This window comes from Centruroides sculpturatus, unplaced genomic scaffold (assembly GCF_000671375.1).
Source record: "Centruroides sculpturatus isolate CEXI.00-Female unplaced genomic scaffold, Cexi_2.0 scaffold327, whole genome shotgun sequence".
Taxonomy (NCBI): domain Eukaryota; kingdom Metazoa; phylum Arthropoda; class Arachnida; order Scorpiones; family Buthidae; genus Centruroides; species Centruroides sculpturatus.
This window is the reverse complement of record NW_019384493.1, coordinates 402,669-425,771: the sequence shown is the minus strand read 5'-3', so window position 1 is coordinate 425,771 and position 23,103 is coordinate 402,669. Positions and strand designations below refer to the sequence as shown.

The window sequence follows — 23,103 nt, the reverse complement described above, 5'->3', positions numbered from 1 at the left end:
CAAGCAAGCACAACACGGTGGAGGGAAGCAAATGATAGACAAACATGGACATAAATGATGGACGATTATGTAAGGGAAGCTATACCATAATTTGAAATGGTAAAATAAGAGCTGAAGCTGATGATGATGATGATGATGATGATACAGGGTGTCTCAGTTAAACATTTCAGAACTTCTAAGAGGGATAATGTGCATCCTAACGACTCAGAATCATATAACAATGCAGGATCAGAAATGCTTTTCTGAAGTGGTGATGTACACAGAAACAGCTAACCTCCGCTGCAGATTTGCAAAGAAATTATGGCTGGGAATATGCCTCATTGGATATTGTTCTACAAACAAGCACTGTACAGCTGGCCCACTACAATCTGCAGGCCCATACACCAAATGCATATCGACTAACTCTGCATCATTGTGCAAAATGACGATTCCCTGCAAGAATGCTTAGAACCTATGTGCAATGTCATCTACCGCATCAGGAAAGCATTTCCGATTCCACATTGCTATATGATTCTGAGTTATCGGAATGAGTCACCCTACCCCTCTTAGAAGTTCTGAAATGTTTAACTGAGACACCATGTATATATATATAGGGTGTTCTGCAAGATAGTGGACATTTTTTACAGCATGTTCTAAAGGCCTAGGGGATCCAAAAATGTCTATATAAACATAGTTTTTCAAATGCATTAATTCAATGCTAGATGAGGTTAAAGCTCAGATAGCTATCTCTTAAGATGCTACTCTGCAGCACTGCTAAGCACTGTGGGAAAGCTTCAGTCTTATTGACCTTCAGCTTCTGTACTGTTCTAAAAAGCCAAGAAATGCAAGAGAACCTTATGTTTTTGCATCTTACATGCAAAAACTTTGTAGGTGTCATAATTAAAAAAAATCATAGATAAATTATATTATCAAATATTTACTACTAGGGATTAAGTTTGTTGTTAATTCCCCTACTTAAACTATTTATACTTTTTGCAGTTTAAAAACTTTTCAACTCTGGATTAAATGGAAGTAAAACCAGAATGTAATTTGGTATTTTAAGTTATGATATGATGACAATTTTTATATATTTTTATAAAGTTTCATAAAATCTCTAAAAATTGCTAAATACTACATATAGTATATAAAATATGAAATTTATATACTTCATTTATTTATATATTTTTGAAAAGTAGATGTTTTTCATTTTAAAAATTATATTCTTATTTCTTACCAACAAAGTTTAAGTGCAAATAGTTATTTAATGATAGTTGAGAATTCCTTATTACTGTATATATCAGTATAAATATACTTACTTCAACGGAAGTTGAAAACCCTCCAGAATCTTCTGTTGCTGTCACAATAAGTGAGTATGATTTAGGTTGTCGCATATCCTCATAATCTAATTCCTTTGCAAGTTTTACTACTCCAGTTGTTGGTCCAATGTTAAAAGTACCAGCTCCTTTTCCTTGTGCTCTTAGAGTATATCTAATCTCTCTGTCTGCAAAGGATTTGGCTTTGACTTCAATTATGCTGTAAATAAAAATCTTTATTATAATTTCAACAATGTTATTATTTATTAAAGCTAAAACTTCATCATTAAAGCTAAACTAATAAGTAGTAATGTAATGATGTTGCCACATTATTAGATATTTCTCTCAAAAAATAAGATAACTGATAATGAGATATATTCTGAATAATTCATTAATCACAGTTATCAAAAAATACATGACAAGAGGACAGGTAATTTGTGAGCTGTCAGAATTTATCTGTTCATTCTATCATTTAAATAAATACTATGTCAATGTAAAGAAAGATTTCCCTCTATGATATTTATCTATAAAATAGACGCTTCTGCACAATTTTCAACTGATGTTTCATTTAAGATTATGTTATGCATTACTATATGCATTAACAAAAAGTTGACAAGTAACATGATCATTTCTAAATAAGATAATCAATCAAATATAAGCAATCAATCAAAAATTTCTTTATTCACATTTCAATAACATAACAGAATAGAAATTTTCTTCATAGATTATTGAAAAATGTCATTTTTGAATAAATATTAATCATATAGGTTAGATATTCAATATATTCAAAACTATTAAATTTACAAAAAGAAAAAAAAAATTATTTGCAATTAAACTTTAAGTTATGAAAAAGATTAGATTTTTAGTTGTACATTCAAATATAGAATATACCACTTTTCCAGATATTTTATGAAAAACACATTGATTTTTGTATTGTTATTTTGCATTTAAGAGTCTTTTAAAAAGCTTGTAAATTATAAATCAATAGTAATTTTTACTTACTCAGAATCTTTTTTTTGATTTTCTGGAATAGTTGCTTCATATTTTGACATATAAAACTGTGGAGGTCTTTTTCCACCCATAATTGATAATCGCTTTTCTCCAGTAGTCTGATAGTGTCCTCTTTCACTAGTAATACCATTATGATCTTCTGATTTCACATATAAAACATATTCTTTATCTAACATAAAAGGATCACTCCCAAGTGTGCGCACTTCTCCTGACCTCTCATCAACTTCAAATCTTCCACCAGCTGTGATATAAACAATATGGAAAAAATCAGTAAAGTAAATAATAATGTTAATAATGAAAGTTTTAATTTCAATCAATTTGTTTTTTAAAAAGTTTATAAGAATATTTAGATTATTTATTATTATTTAAAAATTATTTGAAATATTTAAAAATACTCTTACTTTTAGAAATTTTTTTACTTCTAGAAATTTTTCAATTAACTTAACCATAATTTAGTTAAAAATTTTAAACTTGCAATCTCTATAGACCTACTGTTTTATCACTTCAAATATCATTAAAACCCAGTTGAAAATATTTAATTGAATAATTTAAAAGTAATTTTTTATAATATAAATTGAGTTGTTTTTATTTTATTATACTCACTTTATGAAAATTACAAATTGTTTTTAATTATGGTGTAATGAAAATGCATCATATTTTTAATTTAATAACTTTTACTTTAATTTATTTTAAATATTGCTAATAAATATTCTCATTATTCAAATAAATGTATAGTAATGGAAATTATAAGGTAAATACTTATTTGAGAAAACTAATTTATATTATCATACATGAGAAAACTTTATCTTATTTATATACTGTATTGTTTAAATAATAAATATATGCAGATAAATTTCAATGAAAGTAATAATCTATTGCATGTATCATGGCAAAACTTGTTTATCAGATTAATAATATTCCTGTTAAAATGATGATAAATGACAAACAAATTGAGAAAATTTATATGTACTTCTAAGAATGATGTGTAAACATATAAAACAGACAAAACAGATACTTGAGTTTCAAATTATATCTAATAAAGGATAGATAGATTTTTCACATAAACTATACATAATTAAATTTACTAAACAATATTAAAATAATTTAATTTGAAAATTATTTTTATTTTTATATTTCAATAAATTTACTGAATTTTTGGAATAATTTTAAAATTTATAGACTTGGAATTTTCATTACATGATTATTTGAATTTCCCATATGCTAAATAAGAGGAAGAAAGCATTAATAAAATGTACTGACATTTTCTAAAATTGTTTTAACTACAGTCTGGATCATATATCAAAAGTGCAACATGTTATTTACTGTCAGAACATCTTATGAAAACAGCCCATCTACCATAATTATATTGTTGAATCTACAAAATTTCCCAAGAGAACTAATTATACAACTTAATTCTTCCAATTTTTCTATTCAAAAGCTTTAATTCTTAAACTAATTTTGACAGTTATGGATAATTTTATAGATAATCAGCCCAACAACATTATCCAGAAATCTTTCATTATAACTTTATACATGAAACAATAACATTTTCACTTTCAAATTTCTCTTGAAATTGTTTATTTTTCACTTATAATAAACTTTCTGTAACTTAACTGACATTGGATGCAGTTATTTAATATTAAAATGATAGATTTTTTTCAACTAATAAAAGAGCTTGATAAATATTATATATATGTCCAATATTCTGTAATTTGCAATATAAGTTAAAAGTAAAAAGTTATGCATTGTTAGTAGAAGTACTAGATTAGTTATAGCAGAATATTGGTATATTTAGTATAAAAATAAGAACGAGTGGTTATTTATTATTAGATATATGATAAAATCTTTCAATAATAATTTCATTCATTGTTTTGTACTGTACTGTAAATGTTTACTTTATGTATATGAGATTGAAAAATTATATTTGAAGAATATAATTAACAGGAGTCAAAATGATTTAATCAAATGAATATTAAGAAAAAGTTCAAGAAGCTTTTCATTCCACAAAATAACATAAGAAATTTCATAAAATATTTTCTAATAACATATACAACAATACCAATTCAATATTTGTAAATGATCCACTGGATTATTTATCAGGCTACATTAAGGCTATTTTAAAAATTAATTGCTATACATCTGATTATTAAAATACTCTTAATATAGCCTGATGAATAATCTGGTAGATCATTTGACAATAAAATATTTTCTTTTGAAATGAAATTGAAATTATAAAACCAAATTGTATTATTGACTTGACAGTTTTTCAATACATTCCTTGAGAATTGCCAAATTTTAAAATAGAAAATTTGATTGAAAATATTTAATACTTATGCTTAATTTATCATATTTACATACAAATAAACAAACATGATGAGATGCATTTAACACTAGCATTTCTTTTTTCACTTAATTCATAACATAAAGAAATAGCAAATTTTTCAAATACAATTAATTAATTAAAACTATATAAAAAATGATTTTCCATGAATAAGTTCCAGGAATTATCAAATTATATTTATTTCAAAATGATGATCATTTCTAAATAAGATAATCAATCAAATATAAGCAATCAATCAAAAATTTCTTTATTCACATTTCAATAACATAACAGAATAGAAATTTTCTTCATAGATTATTGAAAAATGTCATTTTTGAATAAATATTAATCATATAGGTTAGATATTCAATATATTCAAAACTATTAAATTTACAAAAAGAAAAAAAAAATTATTTGCAATTAAACTTTAAGTTATGAAAAAGATTAGATTTTTAGTTGTACATTCAAATATAGAATATACCACTTTTCCAGATATTTTATGAAAAACACATTGATTTTTGTATTGTTATTTTGCATTTAAGAGTCTTTTAAAAAGCTTGTAAATTATAAATCAATAGTAATTTTTACTTACTCAGAATCTTTTTTTTGATTTTCTGGAATAGTTGCTTCATATTTTGACATATAAAACTGTGGAGGTCTTTCTCCACCCATAATTGATAATCGCTTTTCTCCAGTAGTCTGATAGTGTCCTNTTTTTTTTTTTTTAAATTTATTAATAACTGAATAACAATTGTTTATAGGATGCTAATTAACTAGTAGTTTATAACTGAAATTAATGTTTAAGTTTGAAACCTAATGATAAATAGTTTATTAATAAAGATTAAGATATAGCATAGAATTAATAATAATTATGTATTAATAGAAATTTATTATATGAATGTTATTACACTAGCAAGCATTTAAAATATAGGATTTGTTATAATAATAAAAATAATAAATACTTCATTTTTGTATGTTTAAAACTATGATTAATTGTTAAATAATAAAAAATGTGAGACAAATAAATTGTAAAAGAACATAAATCTATAAACTTGCAGCTATAAAAATTTGATTTTTAGTCTCAGCTTATGCCTAAGGCTAGGACTGAAGAGAATGATTTATAATGCAAGAATGTGTTGAATAATTTTTTAAAACAGTGTAAGATTTTATTGATTTTAATTTAAAACTTATCTAGTTTTGAAAAATTTTTATGCTTTATATATATAACATCAGTATACATAAAAAGTTAATGATAAAGAAAATTGAATTTCAGACTGTTTTGTAAATAATTTATATACTTTCAATTAGAATACTGTTTACTTATAGTTTTTAAAAATCTAGAAAAGTTGAAGATAAAGACTGAATAAATAAAATATGTTTAAAACATCTGTTAGAAAGTTTTATAAATTTAGCTAATTGCAACCAATTGTTAGTCATTAATCAATACTGTGAATGAAAAATAATCTAATACCAAACATGACTGGACAGAAATTTCAGCTAAGTGATATATTTGACAGCATAATGAAGCATACATGATAAGTATGCAAATTGTCCTAATAGCCATTAATCACTTTCAATATGCTGAATATACATTAGATAACACCTGAAAATTGATATGAAAGCTATGTAAGACATTTAAACTCAATAATGACAATATAAGAGAGTCTTTTATACTGGTTAATTTCAAAGATAAACATGGTTATTGAATTTGAATGTGAAGAAAATATTTTAGTTAAGCAGATATTATAGATTGCAAATAACATAATTTATAAAAACCAATTTTAAACTTTTAGTAGATATTCAGAGTAAATAAATGTAATGATTAACATATTTATTCTATTGTAATAAATTGTGCATTCCAGACACACTTTTGGAAATTGATTTTATAAATTTTTAAATTTATTTTATATTCTCTATTTACATACATTTATTAGTGATTCATCTTATACTTTTTTAATATTTTCAAATTTAGCATTTCTGTTTATTCAAAAATTATAATGATATTTTTATTTAAAAATTTTTCCATCACTATTTTTTTTAATTATCAAAGATTTAAAATTTAGCATTATATTACTTTGAATATTATAACTTTTTAATGACTATTTTGACTTCATGAATAATTATAGATGAACAATCAAATAAAATTGACAACCAGATAAAATAATTGATTTCTAATAATCTCAGAATAATTCCGATATCTTTTTTATATTATTTGCTTTAAATCATTTATGATATTTAATTTAAATAAGTTGCTAATGCAAACTTATAATTATAAATTTATGTAAACAAACAAAGTTTATCTACATAAAATTTAAATTTTAGTTTACATTTGTTAGGATAAAATTAATTATAAATATTGTTAAACATTGTTTATTAAATAGTTTTTAAAGCAAGATAAAATATACTGTTTATAATTTAGAAATTAAGTAATTTAATAAGGAATCAATTTTATATAATATTAGTTATCTTTAAAAAAATTAAGTAAAACATGATTCTTTTTTCTTTAAATTTTATATTTTAATTTAATATTCATTATGTAATAAACATAATTAATTTAAAATTTTTCAATTATTGTTAATTTAATGTTTTGAAAATTAGCTTTCTTATTTACCTTAATATATAAATTTTAATTAATTTAGTTACTTACATCTACATTTACTTTTATTTTGTAGATTTAATTATACACAATTATACAAATGATCCAAATTAACAAATTGAAAGATGAATGAAGTTTAATAAAATATTTAAGTTTACAATAATAAATGAATAATTATTTTATCTAATTTCAGAGATTAATCATAGCATCATAAATTGATTAGAAAAATTTTTAAATCACTTTTATAGCACTTATATTTGTACTAAAAATATTTTCTGGATATAACAAGTGGAAATAATTATGCAGATTACAATACTAAAATAGCAAATTTATTCTAAATTTAAGGAAAAATAAATAACTTGATTTTGTTTAGTTGATTATTATTCAAGAAGTAATAGCAAAATTCAAGTTATACAGGATCCAGTTTGCATAGTTATATCTACAATGTTTATAAGTTTGATTTTTGGACTCCTTAGTTAATTTAAGATTTGAAGATTAATATAAATTTTTGAAAAGATCTTTGACAATATCAAAATTTACTTATGTACTACATATATGTTATGTATATTTAATTCATTAACATCATTTTAAAAAATGCTAATCAACTATAACATATCCCTCAATACTAATCTATGAATAAATCACTTAAATCAATTATTTCAATTTGATTATATTTATCTAAATATTACTTTCAACTAAAATGATCTCTTGGAAATCAAAATTTTTTATATAGACAATTTATATACAAATAAGCTATGTTATTATTTGTATATGCATTTGACAGTTCTTTGTTTACCTTTATATCTACCAGTATATAAAAGATTTGTTACTTTAAAAAATTTAATAATAATCACTTAGGAAACTTAATGGTGTTAATTTACTAAGAAAATTACACTGAATAAACCATTTGAACAGTTTCAACATAAAAAAAAGTCTTTGCCAAGAAATGATTTTATGTAAGGAGAATATTTAGAATAGATTCTATTTAAATTTTCACATGTCAAGTAAAAATTAAAACAACAACCAATTAGCCTCTTTTTTTATATGTTCTCTCTTCATTAGATACTGTTCGTTTCTTTTTATCCTTTATGAGCCAAACACGTTGAGATTACCTTACTTCACTTGCATTGTAAAAAGAAAACTGGTTGTTGACTTAATCTTACTTGTAAAATTTTGGTTTTCAGTAATCCTTTCCTGGCAGACATTTTCATATATGTTGAAACTGTTTGAGTAGTTTATTTACTGTGTTTTTTTCTTAGTAAATTAACACTATTAAACTGAGTTTAACTGATTGTCTTTATATTGGTATACACCATTATTAATTTGCATTTTAAATTTGAGAAGTCAAATGTAAACAATATTATGCCATATAGTAATTCTTTTAATAAACTTTTAATGATATTATAAATAAAAGTAAACAACAATTACAATTAACTTTATTTAACTGTATTCTTTATATGAATAAAAGTTAATGATGTCCAATTTGCAATTAATTATTTAATTCTATTTTAATTAAAATGATCTTAAATGTTTCATTAATTTGGAGTATTTATCAATACAGTACTTCAACAATATGAGCAAAACTCAAGTTATATATTATAATTTCTATTCTTTATATTTTAAAATTATAAATTCCTATGGATTTAAAACAAATATTTTAAAATCAAACTAACTATACATAAAATTGAGTAAATATATTTTTTAATTTAAGTTGAATTAACTTATTACATAACTCAATCAATATAAATAAATATTTTTACTATAACAATTTCTGTAAATAGATGTGATATAATTTGTTATATGTCAATTATGTAATATCATTAATAAAATAGGATAATAAATAATTGTTAATAAAATTCAATGCATATCGAAAAATATTTGTAATTACAATGAATAACACTATCCTTTTATTTTACAATAATCTAAGTGTAAAATATGAGAATAAAATTTACATACTAAGATTGAACAAACTAGTGATTTTGTATCAAATAAAAACTGGGATTATCTAAATAGCAATGTGAAAAATATAAGTATATTAAATATTTCAAAGGATGTTTCAGGTTGAATTGTCTATATAAATAGAATATTTATTTTTTGTGTATGTTATTCTTTTTTTACCATCCTTTATTCTAAGTGTTTTCCTTTTTATTTTTTTTCATTTTTCCTGTACACTTATTTGGTAACAGCATTAATTTTATCTTTAATACAGTATTATAAAATGTTTAGTTATAGTAAAATTATTTTTGTAAAAGAATTTGAATAAAAATATAAAATAAATAAAATGGAACTCCTTAAATATAAAGTAATAAAGTTTAATAATAATTTTCAGATAATAATTTTCAAAATTAATTATCATAGACTTACAAATTAGTATTAATAATAATTAATATTAAGTAAAATATATTATAGGATACAAATTATATTTGATAAAAATTTGTAATAATATACAGCACAACAGCTAAATTTTTTATCAATAAATTCAGAAGATTTTTGCCAATTAATCAGTTCAATCATATGTTTTATATAATGAAGAAATTTAACTAAAAAATACATAGTTATTTAAAATTCAATTAATTTTAAGCAAAAATAAATTTTCAAATTAGACTAAATACATAAAATTTATCATTAAATTTTTTTGCAACTTTTATATTCTTATTTGATTAAGAGAACATTGTATATGTTCTAATATTTAAATTGCTAGTAATTTCATNTATATATATATATATACAGTATACTTCTAGATATTTATAAAACATGTTGAGATTCATTAAAATTTCTACTTAAAAAGTTTAATTTAAATATAATTTCAAAATACTAAAATTTTAAGTGCAGAAATAATTTAATAATTTTTAAATATGCAATGTGCTATGATTCAAATTTTAAGCTCTTTATATACTGAAAGTTTTTGTACCATTTTTTAAGATTTATTGCATGTTTTTTAATCATAAATATTTTCTATTGTGCTGAAATATTTAAAGAAAATAATTCAATGCTATTCTGTGTATTGAAAATAAAAATGTATTACTTCCTTTCATAAAATGAATTTTTTTCTATGTAAACAACACACTATAATTAACACTTACTTCTATCTCGTACAAGAAAATAATGTATATTGTGATCAGTGTCTGGATCTCTTGCTTGTAACTTAAATACAGGCGTTCCTGGCAGTGCATTAAGTTGAACAACTGCCTGCATTGGTAATGGTCTGTTGATGAAATATGGAGGTTCATCGTTGACATCCTTGATATGAATTATAATACGCTGTCTCTCAGGATCTGAAATGAGAATTTAATCATTTGATTTATGCACCAATATATTTATATATATGCCATTAATATTTCACATTCAGATATTATTATTTATTATCAAATATTTGAAAAAGTTTTTAAAAATATATTTTTTTAAATAAAAAAAATGCAATGCAAATATTATTAATATTTTAAAGTACAGTATCTATTTTTCTTCCTAATTTTGTTTAAATATAAAAACTCTAGTTGTATAATAAAAATGAAAATTAAATACATTAAAAATGAATATTTAACTTCATAATTGAATTGATAAAATATCAAAAATATATCTTTCATATGCTTATGTCTTTAGAGATAATAATATAGTATCTTTCTAGATAAATTTGGTTTCTGAGAGCTTTATACTCAATTTATAAACTGCATCATTTTCTTAAATTTGGTAATTCTTGAGAATGATAAGAGTAAATTAATTAAATGTTTAAACATAAAAAAAATTGTTTACAGTTAATAAAGGGAAAAAAAAGAAGGCTGATAAGAATCAAACATTCATTTTACACTGAATGAAACAATCTAATGTTAAGTGCTTGCAGTTAATGTAGTCATTAGTCTATTTGACTTCACAGTTAAAAAACACAGAAGTAAAGTGAACATATTCAATCTGTTTGGTTGAAGTACCCAATTTCCATCATCCTAAGCAATTGATTTTTGTTAACAAAGTGAAAAGTAATGTAATTATTTCATTTAACAACACATAGCTTTAACAGATTTCCTTACCCCTAATTTTAAATTAGAAATATGTGTTAAAATTGATAATTATTTACCTCCACAAAAAATTGTTTTTAAAAAATAAAATATTTATCTTTAAAAAGTATTTGTCTTATGTAACTAGTGGTTTTCAGTGATTCTCAACAAGCATTAAGTCAGGAAACACCCTAAGGGATTCATAATATACTTGTCAATTGGAGCAGTGATCTCTTAATGTTGGCTTGACTTCTCCTAATATGAGTTTTGTAACTTTCTTTATTATTTTGTTTTCTTTTGAAGTATCACAGGTAAAACAAAGTTTTTGGTAAAGTAGTGTTTTCTTTATCATTACGTTAGAAAAGAAGTGTCAATAATTTTTTTACATTATACAAGATAAAAGAAAACTTTTTAAAAGAATCGTTCATTGTCATTACAAGAGTTTTGTCTACTCTCGTTGGGACAGTTTCTGTCACGATTTATTATAACGAATTCTCAGAGACTTAAGTATCGAACCAGTAACTAATATTCCCAAGACATGTAAAACGAACATAAATCTCTAAAGGAACATTAAACAAACGAAACGATTCTGATTTTCCCAAACAAAATTAACAATTTAAAAAGTATGATTTATGTACTGTACAGTACTACTGTACCGAGAACGGTACTCCGTTTTTAATCATTTCAAACTTATTTTCATCAATATTGATATGGGAAACAGTCTCAAAATAAAAAAATATATATAGTAAAAATCTGCTCTAAAAGCTTAATAACAGTATTATCAAGTTACTTATTTTAAAATAATTATTGTATTATCCATTTAATTTTGTTATTTATTAAATATGAATTTAAATTTATTTATTTTTTTTAAATTAAAATTTATTATTCTTTGGATAGAACTTTAAGAGTGTTTACAAAGATAAGTTTATGACATTTATAAAATTTTAAAGATATTTATATTCGTAAAAGTGAGTGCTGCTAAAAGCACCCAAAATTTAAGTCTAACCTCTTAATAGGGTCACAGTGCATTGAAGTTATAAAAGTTCCTTTTAATTCCTATGTATATTGTTAACTTCTCCTGTGCATAATTTATCTAGTTAAACATTCAATCAAATAGATCATTAGATTTGAAGGGCCTGTTTATCTTTATTAGAAACTATTAAAATATTCAGTTGATTGATTTCGTACTCTTTAACAAGTGAGAACAGGTCATATATTATTAAAACCCCGGAAAGAAAAGTTTGCAGAGCAAAAATTTGGATCGATATAATGTACTCTAATGCAACATCGACTTAGTTAAATTACAATCCTAATAGAGCTCTAAAGCATTAAATTGCGTAGTTCTTGATTAAACAGAGTTAGAAAAACGTTTTATTATTATTTTTTCTTTCCTCCTCTTCAAGAATTTTATTTATGACAAAATTTGAGTTTTTTAATTTGCGTAATTTGAGAAAAATTAAATAATGCATATTAAGATCTCAGGTTAATTATATAACTTCATAAAAAGTTTTTAAGTGCATTTTTGACTTCAATATATGTATATAAATATGAAATAGAATTTAAAGCATAAAAATGTGCAAAAAGTGAAAGTAAAGTAATATTTTAACATAATATTAATAAAAATTGTCTTATTTCGTTATATTATCTTCAAAAGATTAAGCCTGCAGTTTTAAAATGGCCAATTCATTTATGAAGTCAGTTATAAATTATAAATTAAAAATTACCGTGATATTTTATGTATTAAAAAAACGAACTCGGCCATTGTGAACAAGTGCCAGAGAGTTTCATTTTGTTTTAAATGAATGGTAATTTATTACAAAACGACGAAAAGCAAATTTTGTTATCAAAGGGATGCTAATAGCAAGACTAATAACCTGGTATTTAAAGTAGAATTATTAAATAATAAGTCATCTTGTCGAGATTTTGGAGCTGATTGGTCAAAAGCCTATTAAACCAAAAGTTATTAACATTTTTCGCTTATGAAAAGAAATTTTGATGGCATAAATGACAAAGTTTAGTTATAAAGGAGAGAAACGCGTTTATTATGACGAATGCTCTTTTTTTTCTTTCTTTTTCTTTCTTTCTCGTATAACTTGAAACCTCATAAAGTTAAAAGTGGGATACAGTTTAAACCAAAAAGTATTACCAACTTCCAACAACTTTAATAGTTTTAGCTATCACGTAGGACCTAGTTGCCATTTAATCCAGTGATTATTCACATATCACGATATTGCGTGACAGAAATTTCCGGAAGAATTCGCATTGCGAACTGTACTTTATTTTAATATTAATAATAGTCATTAAAAATATTATTCTATAAAAATTTACTATTGCCAAGTCAGAATTAAATCTAAGCGAATGCAAAAAAGACAAAACCTATCTAAACAAATCGATTGCATTATACTGTATATATCGTCCATGAATAATTAAACTACTGGAAAGCGAATATAAAATTAGTCATTACTTCAGTAAGTAACATTACATTGACTTGACGCATATCGGTTTTAAAAAATCGAAAACAAAAGATGAGGGGGAAAAATATAGATCCACGTGAAGCTGAATCAATTCCCACAATCTTGGTTCCCTCATAATCAATAGGGATTAAATGACGTCATCTTCCATTCCCTACGTTTACTAAAGTCGCCATTCTGGATTATATCTGCAGACAAGCAGTACATGGGATTAATGATTTATATCGTTTTGGTACGGCTGGAGAAACAAAATCCAAAATTTATTATGAAATATGTTACCGTTTAGCAAAATATTGCTAAATAAATTTTGCTATTTATCTCAATATAAAATCTCAAAAATAATTTTATTTTAACCAAAAACAAGCGTGTTTTTTTTACAAGAAATAACAACCTAACATTTCGAATTATCTCCTCGGGGTATAATGATATACAAATCTCGAATTTCTCCCTTTGGATTACACAGGAATTTCCTACAGTCAATCAATCAGTCATTCAAGAAGCTACAATTAATTACTCTACAGCGAGGAAGTTCTCATTGTCGAGAACGAAGGTTCTCAGAGCTTTTCAATTCAATCCAATCAATTCGCTAGTTAAATTATATATGCATACATTCCATTACAACAGAATAATTACGTATTTATTGCACAGGTAAGCCATATTATTGAAAATCAGTTTATTATATCGTGTAGATGAATTAAAAATATTTAGTTTATAACTACAGGAAAATCTGAAACATTGTTAAATTGCATTTTGCAATTTTTCTTTATTTACTATTCATAAAAGATGAAAATAAGTCTCTATTGTCTACGTACTTATTTATTAAATAGCATATTTTTACACTGTGGTGTATGAATATGAGAGTAGTCAGATATGATGTAGACTACCCAAATATGCATAACTACAATCAATAATTTTTCGTAGCAGAAAAGAGGACAATAGGTATAAATATAGAAAGTGTGTAAGCATTGTTCGTTTTAAGTAAATTCTAAATCGTTTTAAACACTGAAAGAATATATTGCACGGAAATGACAACGCAATACGGTAGAAGGATGCGAAGGAACGATGTAAAATTTCGTTAATTCTCCAATAAACTTCGATTGTGTAAGAAAGAAAAAAAGGCCAGATCGATATACTAGATATCTGTAAAGCATTCAGAGTGTTCTTTACAAAACGCGAATTTTAAAAGGCGAGCAAAATATGTTGGATCGATTCAAATGAAACTGCTGATCCTCACTTCCGGTACGCATGCGTATTAAATGACAGAAGACGAGTAAAAGTCCGGAATTAAATTCAGCAGATAAATTAGAAGAAAGCAAAAGCTGACGAAACAAATCGATGCAGAGTGTTGGCGAACAATCGACAATGACCGGTTTGATGATGGCATTTTTTATGAGGTTATTCTAAAAACCTTCACCCAACTGTCAACGTTCATTAGTAAATTCTTGAATAGTTTATACCATACCACAGAGGTTGGTATGTTTTTTCTAGTAAAAGACTGATCGTTTTTCTGGCAGATATTGAATAATGGACGACATTATTTCATAGATGGAGGCATTGTTTGGACTACCATTTACCGTAATACTATCTCGTCAGAGGACGTCATCGAAGTAAATGGAATAGCACACGAAACTCTGGATAATTCAGCGCTTTGTAGTTGCATCTTAATGCATTCTGACTGTAACAAAATTTCATCAGAATCTGCGCTTCATTATTTCACTTCTATTATCGATAAACTTTTGTCCGATTCAAAATGGCCGATCGATCGATATCCCAAAATAAAAGCAATATTATATAGAGCTTATATATATATATGAGCGAAGGACTTATATACAAAATAAAATATGGCTTACAATATCTTTTCGAGATAAATTATTAGGCAATATTACTTTAGGGATAGATTCAATTTGAAAGACGTTTTCGTTCCTATAGGCTACGGTGGTTTTCCCATTTGTTAGCAGTTACTCTATATAAGATATTAGAAAAGATGGACGTAATTTCGTATCTGGTAACAAGACAATGCTTTTGCCCAACACGGAATTCATCAGTCATCCAAGACAGTATCGATTTTTGGGGTTTCAGATCAAACATGTTGCTTTAATTAGACTGTAATGCGATTGGCAAGGTCGCAAACCGGTATATTTCTGGGTTCCTGATTCTTACGTGGACTGAATGGGTAATTTGCATTGGACTCACCTACATTAGCCAGATAAGCTAGTATTGTAACATGTTTCCCTAATTAAATACTTTTATGACTGGTTGCTAGTCATAACTATAGTTATAAATTACATTTTTGTAAAGGAAATGCAATTTCCCCAATCCATTCCAATTCTATTATTATAATTTCCTTTTGAAATGTTTATGTAATTTAATCCGAATTTTTAAAACCTCTTTTATGTTTATGATTTTCAAATTTGAACGAATTTAGTTGAATAATTTTGATAAGTTTCCTTTCATTCAATAAGGATTTTATATCTTCTCTTCCCATTTAAATATTTGCTTCTTAAGTTTTTATATGTTTATTTTATTTTTTGTTTTATGAAGCGTCAATGAATTATTTTCAAATTTATAAACTTTTTTCGTTCTTTTTAATTTTCAATTATTTGTAATATAATTCGGGATGCATTCAAGAAATGATTACTTGTAAATAATAATAATCTTATTTTAATCAGATGTTGATTAAAAGAACAGATCTGACGTTATTCTGACGTCACTTCAAAGGAACTGCTAATAAAGCATGTGACATGATAATGGGCAGATTTAACTGGCTTAATTAATTATTCGAAAAAAAGAAAGAAAATCGTGCAAAAAGAAAGAAGCTGTACTAAGCTGATATACTCTAGAAGAAAAGTAATTTTCCATCTATATTGATAGAGAAGAAAAGAAAGAAGAAAATATGGAGTTAGTTTTCATCTATATTATCTGTTTTCATCTCTCTTTGTTAACCTAATATTCCATATAAGAAAAAGTTATTTTGTAATATATAGGCTACATCTCATTAATGTGAATAATGTTTGGTTTGTATATTCGTATGTATAATTTACATAGAAACTCGATCTTTTTTGCATCAAAAATTAGTGAATGTTTAAACTTTCGGAAGATTTTTGCATAAATTACAGTAATTATAATCATACAGAAAGTTTAAAGATGTTTTACATTAAAATATAATGACATTTATTTTTCAATGCAAACACGTACCCTAAAATTTTTTAATAAAAATCAATTTAAATCTCCAGTGTACTGTAAATTGTTTAAATTTTATTAAAAAGAAAACTTATAAAAATCTGAGATGAGTCTATCCATAAATATACACGCTAAAAAAAGCAGATGAAATTTTTAAATTTCTGATCGGTGATCTTATTTATTTAGTTTTTATTTTTATTTTTTATATGTAGAAAAATTCCTTCAATTATTCCTGCATCCCAGAATCTGTCCATCTATGATTCATTGATCATGTCAATGCTTTCTGACCTGAAAGACTTGTTCAAGACAAATGGCGAAAATACCCAATTGGTTTGTAACCTGTTGCCTCTTGAATACTATCGAAGCATGTTCTACCAAGTCACCCTCTCAGGAATTAACCATTACATGTATTGAAAGAGCTAAATACAATGTCTCAGCTTAGAAATTTTAATATAAATTTAACGCTTATATTATAAAATACAAAGATAAAATAATTAAAAGTTCTTTTTTATAAAATTTAATTATTTTCTTAAATTAAGCAAAAGAGTTTTTTTTAATAAATAAAGAAAGAAAATACTTTTATTTATATAGTATAATAAATAATTAGCTGCATTATAGTACATCTTATTTTAAATACAATGATTTTAATTATGTTATCTTTTGATGTTATTCTCTATCATCTATTAAAAATGTGTGTTTTTTATAAATCTAACAATACATTTTTAGATGTATAAGAAAATCAAATAAAACTTTTTATTATTTTTTTCAAATAAATTATTCTATTATTAGTTCCAATTTATTTTTGTAAGCTTCAGGCTTATTGGAATGTTGGTTTTTAATATCTCAATGTTTTTTTTTGCATATTTTTATGTAGCTATAGTTGTTGTTGTTGTTGTTGTTGATATCAAATGAACTGATAGAATTTTTGTGAGTAAGGATGAAAATAAAAGAAATAACCACTAATGATCTATCTTTACAAAAACATTCAAAATCCAATTAAATTTACTTCCAGTTTAATTGGAGATTTAGTATTTATTATTTAAATAACCTTTGTTTTTAATTTTTAATTATTTAAAGTAACGCTTGTGTTCAATTTTTTCTTTCCAACTAAGCTAATAGTAAATGATAAAATGTCAAATTAACATTGTAAATTCTTGCCTTCGATGAATTTTTAAAGCATCTTAAAAGCTTAAGAAAATGCAAAATAATGTAATATTTCTTTATAAGAACTTTGACGTAACTATATACAGCAAGCTTTTTTGGGGGGAGTAAAAGATGGGCTAGCAAGAAATGAAGAAAGAATGGATGTAGAAAAGCAAACAAGTACAGAATTTCTGACATGAGAATGAAGGAGGTTGAATTCCACAGAGGCAAAGGATGAAGAAAAACCGAAATAAAAAAAATGTATAAAAAAATACATTTGAAAATGATAGCTAGATGGAACTAAACAAAAATCCTATTAATTTTAATCTACGGGAATATTTATAGGCATTATTTAATATATTCGATGACAACTTGAAAATTCAAATTCGATCGTCACGTCTAAATGTAATTATGAAATTAATTAATAAATTATTAATTTCATTTTTTCTATCATATGAAAACTGTAATAAATATAACAGGGTAATTAAAAATTCATTTCTACCGGCACCATCCGGAACATTAAACTTGTCAGTATTTAGTAAGATGTTTGATGTTCTTTGATCTTAGTAATGCTTAATGTTACAAAATAATATAATGATGTAACATTTAAAGAAACGATTATTTATGCTAGATGAAGTTTTAAGACATTCAATAAAATGGAAGAGGAAGTGAGAGATAAAAATAAAATGGACGATTACATCAATTTGAGTTGTCTAAAGAAAAATAACGATTGACATAAAGCAAATTTAAAAGCATTTATATTCTCGACTAGTTACATAATTGATATTCTACGAAATCTTCAAGTTAACGAAAGTAACATAGTTTCCTTTGAGACTCGACGTCTTATCTTAATCCTTTACCTTCAGACAGCCTGTACAGTACGTTGATAGGGCTTCTTTGTTCTCCATCTACATTTAAAGCTTATAACCTTTCATGCTTTTTAAGTATGTTGTTAAATATAATAGCATGTATAATTTATCTTACATAATGCACTACATGAATTAATCATATATTTCAAGTAAAAAAATATACATTTAAAAAAAAAATTAATTCCAAATTTTGTATTAGTAGAGAGGTAAAAGATTTTAGCACAGATAACTCCAATAAAGAGATGATAAATTGTGTTTATCAAATTATAATCAAATACTATCGAGAAAATGGTCTTGAAGATTATTAACTTAACCATAGAGACTAGAAAGAAAAAAAAGTAAGGATAAAGTCAAGAGGAAGAAAAGTCTTTAATTAACTAACTTCGGTCAAAATAAACCATTTGCCGAAGGCGAGTAACATTCCGTTTAGACATCGAATAAGAAATAATCACTAAACTTGGTAATAAAGATTAACTATCATAAATATATTTTGAACTGTATCTGTGTAATAATAAACTGCGTTAAGGTTAATCGAAACGCAATCAGTGCAGAATGATTATGATCAAAATAATGCTCGATCATAATCATTCTGCTCACAGTGACTTCGTGAATAGAATGACCTTATGGTACACTAATTTGTGGTCTTGCGGAATGGCAAATTGCCATCGTAAACAGATAATCCATTAGATAGCGGCCGGGCTTTACAACATATAACACTCCTAAAACTAGAACATTTATGCGGAAGGTTGTATAAGGAAACAACGAAAGAAACATCAAAATCCCATCTGGTTTGACAGTTTAAGTAAAAGGGAAAAAAATCAATAGAAATTCGAATAAAACGTTAATCTTTTAAACTACTCAACAAACTATCAGACATCGGTTTATTCAGAGCAAACTATCAGCCTGTGATAATGGAGCAATACTCTAAAAAGGGATCGATATAAAAATGGGGGTCGGTAGGATTATATTGGACAAATAAAACACACGAATCGATTCTTATTGGCTAGAGGCAATTTTGAATCATCCAATCAAGCGTAAAAATTCTCTTTTCAACCATTGTTTAACGTGACTAAAATAAAGGATCACGGGATTGATATGGTTGAAAGGACAATTTACTGTAAGTGGAAGAGAACTGTATTTTTCCCTTACCTCTTATTCAATTCAATTGCTTGTGGGTTCGAATCCCAAAGGTACAAAAATACATTTAGATTAGTCATTGTTAAACTTCATAATATCATTAAATTTTCTATTCAATTTCTACATTCTCGAATCTTAAAAAGTTTTCCGGTGGAAAGAAGAAAAAAAGCAGGAAATATTCTTTCGATAAATTTACAAAAATATTCTTGACTTTTAATTATCATAAAGTAATTTTAATTAAAATTGCTAATCGTTTTTCTAATATAATTAAATCTACTAATAGACTATTTTCTGATTACTTACCCATATTAAAATTAAGAAAGATAAAGAAAGAATAATAAAATTAAAATTTAATTAAAATTGTATGATAAAAATTTTATTTTCTTAACTATATTATATAATTTTACATATTTTTTAACATTAAAATAGTTTTTTTTTTAATGTCCAAACTAAATTTCGGCTGATTTAATAGATTTTTATAAGTGATGTAAATTTTTAATAAAGAGTACTTAAAAAGATTTGATTTTTATGATAAACTAACTTTCATCAGAATATTTTAAGACCAGAGACTGTTTTCTTTTTAAATGTTTATGACACTTCAATCATCTCTTAAGATTAAAAAATATGACTGATTAAACGTGACTCGAACTACATGAGAACTTGTTCGAAATCGTCTTCCTTTTAGCTTTTATCGAATGTCGACTAAAAATAATTTAATATATAAAAGTTGAGTAGACTCTTAACAACACTGGAACATGATTAAGTCGATATTTCATCGTATAAGCCGCACTTAAAAACAGAGACATCTAGAATCAGTAAAAAGTCGTCGATAGTTTTGTTTCATATTTTAAGTTTCCGTGAGAACCGAACATAAGGTAAGATTTTTAAAAATAAGAAACGATGAGAAATTTACGTAAAAACCCACGTGTTTTTCTATAAACCTTTAAAAAAAGACAGAGAAAGAACATCTGCTAACAGAAAACAACTCTCAACACGCATAAACAGTCATCTCCATTTTGTCTACTACCAAAACGCATTTTCAGCGACGTTATCAGATAACCTATATAGTCCTCCCCATACACACACACGTATATATATATATATATATATATACTGTATATATATAAGGGACCATACACTTTAATAGATGAAAAGAACGATATGGTCAAATAATTATATGAAAGGACGAAACTAGAACATAGGGTCATATTAAAATAACGGCGCTCGATTTTAGTTTTTAAAGTACATTATGATAATGTATTTAAATGAGTTCAGAGAACAACAAAGTGATTAAGTCAGTTCACCGATGATTGATAACAAAAATATTAAAGAATAGAATATCGGTTTTCTGTAGCAGACCGATACCAGAAACGAGAACGAGGTGGTTTAACTAACATCAAGTGTCTAATTTCTGCACAACATCAAGCGCCTATATCCGCGATCTTTGAACAATTGCTGATTCTCATATAGAAGTGGAGCCGCTTAACTCGTTCTTTTCCCCATTTCCCCTCCCCACCAGCTAAATAAGCAAGCAATAGCGGCAATTACCCGGATACGTGCTCGGAAGTCGAAAACACAGGGGTAACCATTAACTCCCACTCGCAACTTTATGTTTACAACGAAACTGCATCGCCACGTTAAAGATCTAAATCTAAACATTGTCCGTTATATAAAGAGCACCGATCTCCTTAAATTCCTTGTTAAATATTAAATTTGTGGTTATGATACGTTTTTGTTCTTCATTTCCTCTTTTTTTTTATTTTTTCCTCGAGTGATAGCATCCACCGGGGATAGAAAATTAACGATGTTTTAAATGAGAGTTAATAAAACAGATTCGTTTTTGTAAGCGTGTTTATTAAACTCGATTCAATTAGCAGCCATCATTAAGGATAATCATTTAAAAAGTTTTGAATTAATTTTATCTTCACAGACAGGAAGTAAAAAAATAAAATAAAATAAAATAAAAAAATTCTTAAAATTCTAGTAGATTACAAATTCTTTATTTATGAGAAGTTCTTTAATTTCGAATATTCTAATTTCGCTTTTTTATTACCTGGGAGTATTTTAATAATCTTTTGCAAAAAGAAATCTTTCTTTCCGCATTTTCAATTCATTTTCTGCATGTAAAAATTACTGGAGTCATTCTACCTGTTTGCTACATCATATTTCTTACAGCTGAGTTTTCTCATTTTTCCCTCATGCCATTGTAGACTAGGTCGATACAATCGTAACTTAGTTGAACTTTTTTTGCGCTTAAGAACCAAGAAAATCGAAATAAATTGTTAAAATTGATTTGTTAAATGAGATAAGGGGGCAAATAGAACAAAAGTCTTTTCAAAGATTTGTTAAATCATCGATATTTGGAGGAGTAAAATGGACCATCCATTATTTATAAGATATACTTTTCCAGAAAGAAATACAACTCTTGGGATATATATTTTTTTGTTTTAGTTTTTTATTCCCTCTTTTAAATTCCCCTACAGACAACCGCCAATAATGTATGGCTAGGGATAGTGCATTAATTTAGATGTACCCACTACCCCGTTGTAGTGTCATTATGTTTAATGCCCCGCTACCGACTTTGAAGATTACAAAAACAAGACACTCTAGGGATTCGTTAAACTCAACTGCTAATGTGATGATGAAAAAACATTCGATTTGGTTAAAATGAAAGAACACTTATAGATCTCTTCCGTACGGGGTAATTAATAGATTTATGTTCCGTTCTCCTCCTCCTCTTCTTTCCCTCTTGCGAAAATAGCGTTAGATAAATTATCTTTCTAATTTTAAAATCGAGTCAATTTCTATTATTTCCAGCGTAAAAATTAGATTATTTAAAGCTTTTTTTTTCAACTTCATTTTTATTGATAACACCGTACCATAAATCTCCGCTTATACTTATGTTAAAGTTTTATTGGGCATCCATTGCTGCTAGTTATAACATTTTGATCAAAGTGAAATTGAAGAGAAAATATATAACACTTGAGAAATTATTAAGTAAATTTTTACTCGAGAGAAAATACGTGACGACTCCAGTTTCACTAAGTCACGAATACACAAATCTTATCCCTTCATTTCGTAGTATTTTTTTTCTC

General features: G+C 25.4%; 1 protein-coding gene across 1 annotated transcript in view; it reads right to left on the bottom strand.

Moving 5' to 3' along the window:
• LOC111621850 (neural-cadherin-like) overlaps positions 1 to 23,103 on the bottom strand; it is a 330,033-nt gene that overhangs the window by 275,014 nt on the left and 31,916 nt on the right. Inside the window, exons 3-5 of the mRNA XM_023364110.1 lie at positions 10,303 to 10,494; positions 2,295 to 2,544; positions 1,296 to 1,512 (exon numbers count right to left, since the gene is read on the bottom strand). Of these exons, the coding sequence (XP_023219878.1) occupies positions 1,296 to 1,512; positions 2,295 to 2,544; positions 10,303 to 10,494 (659 nt within the window). The remainder of the gene's footprint in view (positions 1 to 1,295; positions 1,513 to 2,294; positions 2,545 to 10,302; positions 10,495 to 23,103) is intronic.